Below are 8,923 nucleotides of genomic sequence, written 5' to 3' on the forward strand. Positions count from 1 at the left end.
TACTACGATTTAAGCTATATGCGAATGTCTTATATATATTTGATTGGCAAATTTCTTGCGCAAAAATATAACATTCAGTAAGGCACGTGTTGAAATAATTTTAGAAAAGTCGTATGCCGGAGAAATCGTAACATTATACAAATAGTATAATTACATCTTTGTAACAATTATTAATCGGATATTATTTGTAAACTTAAATTTAGAAGAGAGATATCGAGTAAATTAATGTAATTGTCAATTCTTTGTGAGTAAGACCAAAATAACATCACAGCAATATTCTTGCCTAGGTGACTTAAGGGTTAATGTCGTTAATTATACAGAAGGTACGAAATATATGATTCGAGCTATAATATCATAAGGCGTGATATCATACTAGCTTTAAGTCATACCATTACGTGCAGATATGATACAATTCTTAGATGTCTACCATATATTTCAACTTAAACTTGAAATGGTGGGCTGTGCTCATTTGCTAGCGTTTCTTGCCGAAGCTGTAGTTGACTGTCCATCCACAGTCTTCCGCTAGGAGTCGCATGCAGCGCTCGGCGACCATGCAGATGGTGAGAGTGGGGTTGACTCCCAGACTGCGGGGGATGACGGCGCCGTCAACCACGTACAGGGTTTCGTACACCTCGCCTGTGTTCCCCTGGAACACCTGGAAGAAAAATAACACATAAAAAGCTCATGCATTTTGGGGTAAATAAAAACATTTCTAGTAAGGTTACATGTCCAAAGCCAAGTCAATCCATTGATCTATAAAGTGGCACGAATGGAAGTTAAAGAGTTCCCATGTTGTACAGTTGTACAGGACCAGAAGTCTGTCACCATGGTAACTGGTGTTGGGTTACATAATGTTGCAAGTGCCATGCAGAACTGAGTTCAAGAGGGGCAGGATGGTCACCATATATAATATTTCTTTGGCTAAAAATAAACAAAACAGTAGTTTGTTAAGCTGGGCCATATGAAGGTAAACAACGTAACACACAAGTTGGTGTGTAACGCTTGAAGATCGGCTATACAGATACAGAATATGCATTTGCTTTGCAAGTATTACCTTTCTAGTATCATTTTAATTTTGATACAATCAATTCCCCTCAATATAAAGTTTGCATTCACCTGCCCCTTGTGGTTGACCACCCCGGTCTGGCCGGACTCTCCCATCGCACACCCTCCCAGCGGATGGACGGTGATGACAGACTTCACGTCCCGAGACTTGGCGAACAGACCTCCCCACACCGGGTTAGGGATGAAGGTACCTCGCGGGAGAACAAATCAAATCAACTTTATTGCTCCACAACTGTGACTGGTACAATGTATGGCAAAGAAGAAACAACAAGGGTAGATACATGAACTATATTAATATACTAGTACTATACTAAAAACTATACTGGTATTTCTGATGTTTGCCTGCACCTAACCTGCTCTGGTCCATGTACCGGATTCATATACAAATGTAGGTGTGTGTGCAGGTGGACTTTTGCCTTCGTCAGAATGTATATATGTTTTTGTTACCATAAGTTAGTAAGAAAAGTACCTTCCAAGCTCCCAGCGGCCACCTTATGCCCCCTGTTCACCAACTCAAAGTTCTTCTCCTGTCCGATGTTGGGGTAGTGCATGGCGATGTCGCCATGTTGGTCCAGGACCAGCCTGCCTTGAGCTTTATCCTGACTCATAGTCAGCATTCCCAGCGTGCGGGAAATGTTGTCCGGACGGAGGCTTCGCATCTGCGGAACAACACGCTATACGGGTAACGGTCTAATCTTTACGTGCACTGTAACCATGCATATGTTTAAATATTGTACGTTTTGGAATGCATCTATAGCAGCGACACCTGTGCTGCAGTGCAATGTGAATAAGTCAGAATTGCCCTGAGGAAGGTGACAGACGGTCACCGAAACGTCGGCTGAATAAAAGAGTCGGTTGCGTAAAAAGAGTCTCTTTACTCAGTGACCCAGTGATTGTTATCAATAGTAGTTTGTAGTAATAATTGTAATAAAGTTAGTCTAGTTTTGTAGTATTGTTGTATTACTGCCACACAACGTACCATGTACGATTGTCGAGCAATAAAGTTTATTTATTCATTCTATGTGTGGGCTTTACTCACTGTGTCTTCCCAGAGACTTTTGTCAGGAAACGTGTCTATCCCGCTGACGTGGCTCTCTATGGCCATGAGGATGCTGTAGCCCATCTCCGTCATGTGGGGCGGGGAGCTGTCCTCGATCACGTACCCTTCCCGCAGGTCCTTCTGTGGACTGCGCAGGTCTATGATACTGCTGATGCAAGGGCCTGGGGTGTATAGAAGTAATCTCTAAGCAGATCTTTCGGTGGCCGCAAACGACAGTATCAAATTGGCCAGGCTGTACCCATTACTAGCCAGGCAGTATCCATTACTAGCCAGGCAGTATCCATTGGCAAATGGATACTGTCTGGCGAATTTGATACTGTGTTTTGCAGCCACCGAAAGATCTGCTTGGAGATTAGTATAGAAGTCTTAGCTATTTCACCGTAGATGAACGAAAGGATGTCATTTAATCAGCATTACCAGAACCAGAAATAGGATATATATTCACTACTTTCTTCGGAGGCAGAGCAACGACCGTTTACGAGACGGAAATTGCGCCCTGCTGACGTGCTACATGTAATGTTACGTACCAACAGGTTTCCTCTCGTCTTCTTTCTCAAAGCCAGGAGGGAGTCCCACTGATTCCATCGCATCCCGGCCGTCATAGCTGAAGCTGATGGTGTCCCCGTTCGTACTGAACCGTTCTCCTAACTGGTCGGACATGTTCAGGCCTCTGAAATAGTGGCATGGAGGATAATGAATGGATATAAAAGACCTTTATTGTACATACATACTCACAGGGCTAAGTACAGGTCACAACAAAGGAATAGCTTTCAAATACATACAGAAGGTATGATGTAAGCAAAAACAGTGATCGCTTGTATGGGCTGGGGGGGGGGCATCAATTACGAGAATTCCTTAAAACGCCCTTTCCTTTTCCATGAAGTTTCATCAGGTTGGTAAATCACTCAGTAAAGAGACTTTTTTCCACAACCAAGATTTTTATTCATCCGACGTTTCGGTGACCGTCTGTCACCTTCCTCAGGGCAATTCTGACTGGTACTGGTTCACATTGCACTGCAGCACAGGTGTCGCTGCTATAGATGCATTCCCAAACGTATAATATTTACACATCTACATACATACTGAGAGGGGTGAAGGATACTATTTACACCAGGGCGCCCACCTTTCACTTAACCGCGACAGGGGGCCGACATCGTCTACCAGATACCTTTGACCCTGTGTTGACGTCGCACTTCAAAGAAGCCACGTAACAAACTTCACTGGGTCAGTCTACAGAGGAAGACCAGAAGCTCTAGGTAAGAGAACTTTTTGTGGACCAAAAGTTTTAACTTTAAACATTTACATACATACCTTTTTCTTGAGTTGAGTAGAATCTTGGTGGAGCCCAGCGAGCCTGCGCCCAGAATGACGATGTCGGCCCGCAGAGTCCGCTCCTCCGACGCGCTGTCGCCTGCGTGTGTGACGTAAGACACCCGCCATTCACCACCGTCGACTTTCTCTACGGCTTTCACCTCAACCTGATACACAGAATAGAGTACGAATTTACTTTATTAATAGGCTAGAGTGCTAGTGCCTGATCTTGGTCATGTTTATGTACAAGCTATTCCTTTGTAACTAACCCAGCGGGTATGTAAACATTTCTAAATGATACCCGCCATTCGCCACCGTCTTTCTCTTTGACTTTCACCTCAACCCACTCAGTCTACTGAGGAAGACCAGAGTGACTGGTCGAAAGCTCTAGGTGAGAGGACTTTTTGTGTTGGGTCAAAAGCTTTAACTTAAACAAGTCCTACTGACCTTAGTGAAGATGTCCGCTCCATGGTTCTTGGCGTCAGGTAGATAGTTCATGATGAGGGTGTTCTTAGCGCCATAGTTACATCCCGAGCAGCAGTTCCCACACCCTACACACGCCGCCTGGGGAACACCCACGTGGTTAGACTTCGTGTCTGCGGGAGAGCAAACATGATGGGCTAAAAAAGGCAATATGTGACATATGTGCACCAAAAAATGAAATATCGATAATTTCGTGTGATGATGTTTAGCTTCGCAGAAGGAAAATACATTGTTTTTGCTCTGTTTCTTCTTCTTCTTCTCCAAAAACATAAGGTCAATGACCTGGACCAGACGTCTATCACCATGGTAACGGGTGCGTTTGAGACACCCTGTGGTGTTGGATTACATTATGAAGCAATAGCTTGACAGAGTTGGACTGTGTCACCAGATATATGAATGTGTTTGAGTAATAAACAGAGTTAGATTGTTGGGCTGGACATTGTGAAGGCAATGCAGTAGGGTTGATTCAACTGGTAAACAAATGACCAGAATATTAATTTTACTTTTTGTTGCCTGTTGGCCTTAATGTTACATTATGCAGCTTTTAGCATCAGTTCTGAAGTCTACATATGAAAGCTTTATTTACCTTTAAAATTAACGTACAGAGGCGGTCTGTAGAAAACTTTATCCATGTCTTCTATGTCCAGGACTTCCTTCGCTACTGCCTTGGCTGCTTTCTTCAGCTGCCCCATTTTGGTCAGCGAGGGGTACCGGCGGGGGTATGGGGAAGGCTTGAGCATCTGCCAGGCATGGTCCCGGTCAACCCCATTCACAGCCTCCAGGTCGTCGCGAAATGCCTTTGGCCAAACCTACAACACAGGAGGAAAAATAAAGAAGTTTATTGCAAATTCATGCCCGGGGGGCTAATTGTAGATTACAAACATAAAAGAACAATGAAACGTAGTATAAAATAACTAAAATCTACATGATGAAAGGTAGTTGTCTAGAGCTATAGCTATGTCTAAAACTATGTCTAAGGGGTTTGACTTCTCTTTTTTAGACTATGGAAGACGTAATGTCCCACCTTTTCTAAAATTAGTGGGTTTTGGGAAGTTAAAAGAAGAATAGTTTTTTCTTGGTCTGTAAGTTTAGTAAAATTGGGATAAATTGTAGAAGTTTGAATAGACACAAAAGACACAAAAGGATCTAAATTATCAGGTCAGCATGTTTTCATGCACTGCAATGTGAAGAGGATGTTCAAATCATAACTGCTTGGAGAGTACGGTACAAACCTTATCATCGAAAACCCTTGGGTCACTGTCCAGCCCGACATTGGCGTTTATGAGAGATCCTCCTCCCAACCCACATCCCTGCACAACTGTGACGTCATGGTTCACGACAATCTGCAAACAAACAAACAAACAAACAAACAAACAAATAGATAACCAAATAAACGGTACATCAACCAAATCTTCTATAGATTAGCCTGGGTGCCAGACTTTCCACGACAGACACAGGCCAGTTCCTCGGCTCCAGGGCCAACATGCCCCCAAGGAAATTATACTACAGACCCCATCAGTTAGGCCGCGATCGACAGCTGGGTAATTCCGGGCCTGGCATCCAGGCTTGGATCAAGGCAAGACCAAAAATTCCGTGATGCCATTTCTCCATCCCGTCCACAGTGCGAAGAACAACAAATCGGAGATGTATTTTGTGTATTCATGACCCTCAAGTTCACACACAACTAGAAAGTCTTGTTTTTATGTGAAAGTATTTAAACTGTGGAGGGATACAGTAGTATGACGCCATTTAATCAATATAACAGAGATATAACAGACGTTTAAAGGACGTAGTCAAGTTAAGATATACGCACATCCACTAGATCGGTGGGCTGCCCGAGCTTGCAGTCGATGCCGGAGTCTCCGGTGTTGATGTCCACCTGCGTCTCCCCGGCGGCCTGCAGGATGTCGTCCGGGTACTGCCCGGGCTGGAGCTCCTTCCCCCGCTCAAGTACACACACGGACACGCCCGCTCTGCACGGCAAGGAGCGACAAGGTGAAGTTTATTATAGACAAAACATCACTCGAAAAACACATCAGTCTGTTCTTTTATTTCTACAATAACTGAAAGCGAAAAGTTGAATTTATGTAACGATAGTCTTGTACGAAGGCCAATTCTGTTGTACCCACGTGTCTGTCTGCATATCTAGTTGTAGAAAGTTGCTATGCTTTTTTTTATTCCAACAAATGTATAACAACACATGGTGACGACACACTCAAGTTTTCTCAACTTATTTTAGGCCACAGAGGACAGGACAGGACGATACTCATTGTCACTTGAGTTACATACAGGAAAGCCAGACCGTCATCTTACCTGGCTGCCCGACTTGCAGCGATAGACCCTCCATACCCTGACCCGATGACGACCACATTGTACTTGGCCTTGAGGTTTGCAGTGGTAGGCTCCGACAGTCGCCTGTATGTGTACTGGACAGAGAACGTGGTACCTTTCATTTCATTTATTACGAAACCTTTAAGCCCTACTTGGCTAGTCTCCCAAGGCTCAAACACATATTTAAAAGGCATACCTACATCACAAAATCCACACTCAGGTAATAAATTCTGCTGCACTTCATGATGTCATGTCTGTTAGTCCAACAGTATTTTACAACATGTCAGCCTGTGACTGTAAACACTTCATGCCTGAGTTAGATTATTGTAAACAAGCCATATCACGAGGAGGCTGTCTCGTTTTACGAAAAGAGAATAGATCGTGCTTTTGACACAAACACCGATACAGGGCGGACGATTGGCCTCGGGTTATACCCAAAAGACAAAGGGCTAGGATTTTTAGTGCATTCTTGAAATAACTCGGTCGCTATCACTCTATAGAGAGGCATCGAGGACTTTAAAAACAAGAATGACACAAGTGCATTTTCAGACATGTAAGATTATATCAAGGATTTGTCTTGAACCAGACATTTGCTACAGTAAAGCAAGCCGTTTGACTAGTGTACAATAGTTTGAGGTGAATTATATTTGCTTCAGACATGTCGGATCGCAGTATACCACACCCTTGCCCATCCTAAATAGTTATGGATTAATAACACATAACTTGTTACATGTATAAACGTAGCTACAGCATATTTTGTAGTAAATGTAGTAGACATGCCAATTTTTGTACATATTATAATCAGGTATTACTGCAAATATTCAAATCGTTGAGCCATAATGTTTAGAAATCATGTCGTTTTAGAAATAACGGATTGTAAACAAGCCTTACACGTATACAATTCAACCTGATATACTAGCCTGGATGCCAGATCCATAGCATGCAAGACAAGACTGGATCAGGGCCTAACTGTGGTAAACTTTCCTTCGGGGCATGCTGGCCCCGGAGCCGTGGAATTGGCCTATGTAGGCCCTGGAAACAGTCTGGCACCCAGGCCTGGTACAAGGTTACTGTTGTTGAACCTATAAACTATAGTCTACAACTACTATAACTACAGCTACCCGCCTGTTCTAGAGTTTATGGAAGGGCAGTGTTCCGTGCCAATGCTCTGATGAAGTATGGTTTAGAGGTCATATATGTTTCAGTCCTGAATATATCTAGTAAGACAGCTTATTGCTCACAGCTATATACACATTACCATTGGTAATGAGAAAATAAAGGTAGATTTGTAGTCATGTGCTGGGCTGCATTAGTCGTATCTAAACAGGAGTTAACAAAGAATGTTATGTTATCAGGTCTGACAGGTGACAACCTTGGTACAGCAGGGTATTAAACGCCCCAAGATGGCGCGTAGTGACAACAACATACCCGACTAACATACAAATGTAAGGCTAATGTTATATGCAACATTCATAAATACGTAGCGTGTCTTGGTCTCGTTGTGTGAGTGCTGTACCGCTTACTTACGAAGCACAGGTCGTTCTAGGTTACAAACAATAGAATTACCTTTGGTGTTTCAGTCTCCCCTCCCGCGAGACAGCTACATATCTTCCCCGCCATTGTCACGGTAGTGGCTTGTACACAAACACGAGCAGAAACGGTAACCGTTGTCCCCACCAAGTGAACCGGGTATGATTATCACGAGACGAGAATAGTAAGCCGGAGTGAACTCTACGTAAAATACATACAATGCATTTGTCAAAATAGTGTCTGGTATGTATCTGAGCTTGATGTTTGTTTTCCCTCGCTACACCGGTAGTACAATACAGTACCGTGACCTTGACCTGGCCTGACACACAATAAGCATGGCTCTTGAGGATCAGATGTCTAGTACTATCTAGTTTTACCTTCAAGACTGCGTTTCAATGTATTTGTCTCAGGAATTAACACTTTAGACCCTGACAATGTACCCTAAAGTACCAACTTGTCATGTCAACTGTCAATTTTTGACAAATTCTATACGGCACATACCACCCCTCCTCCCCCACAAAAAGGGTACTTGGATTGGTCTTTTTGGCTTCAAAAAGTAAGCATCTAACAATGTGTATCTCTGTCTAAGCTACATGCATACCAAAAATCCTGAAAATACTTTGTTCCTTTCTGAACCTATCCGCTTTCGCCAGACACTCTCCTGCAGTTCCAGAACAAGCTGCTAGGGGAGCAAAACCCACGCCACCAAAAATCAAGACCTTAGCATATCCAGGACAAAATATACAACAAGAATTCCGAGATTTCATACCTCCATGAAATATGGGCTTGATATGTAAATGTAAATTTCCTCTTTAATTATGCAAATTACCTCCGCATTAACATGATATATGCATCGTGATATATGTTAACTTTTGATTAACTTACAGATGTCCCAAGTATGACATTCCCATTATTCACCATTAAGAAATCATAGAATTTTTGCATAAATTATGCAAATTAGGTCATCATTTGCATAATTAGTATCTATTTATGTTCTGCCTGCCATAGGTTACATACATTACATGTATGAAAGTAGTATAATGTAAAACACTGTAATCATAGAATTTCCTCATTAATTATGCAAATAAAGTCCTCATTTGCATAATTTGCATTTAATCATGTACATCTCTCTCTCAGCTACCT

General features: G+C 42.7%; 1 protein-coding gene across 1 annotated transcript; it reads right to left on the minus strand.

Annotated features, from left to right (window-relative positions):
- Window positions 1–162: 162 nt before the first annotated feature.
- On the minus strand, window positions 163–7,914 carry LOC109474204 (cholesterol oxidase-like). The gene is made up of 12 exons (XM_019774458.1): window positions 7,817–7,914; window positions 6,233–6,345; window positions 5,733–5,892; window positions 5,152–5,262; window positions 4,506–4,728; window positions 3,884–4,032; window positions 3,437–3,603; window positions 2,653–2,795; window positions 2,105–2,286; window positions 1,535–1,724; window positions 1,117–1,256; window positions 163–655 (listed from the first exon to the last, which is right to left on the minus strand). Exons 1-12 carry the CDS (start codon window positions 7,868–7,870, stop codon window positions 473–475), a joined length of 1,815 nt encoding a protein of 604 aa, XP_019630017.1. The 5' UTR covers window positions 7,871–7,914; the 3' UTR covers window positions 163–472.
- Window positions 7,915–8,923: the final 1,009 nt, after the last annotated feature.

Source organism: Branchiostoma belcheri, unplaced genomic scaffold (assembly GCF_001625305.1).
Source record: "Branchiostoma belcheri isolate BF01 breed outbred unplaced genomic scaffold, Haploidv18h27 scaffold30, whole genome shotgun sequence".
NCBI classification, from domain to species: Eukaryota; Metazoa; Chordata; class Leptocardii; order Amphioxiformes; family Branchiostomatidae; genus Branchiostoma; species Branchiostoma belcheri.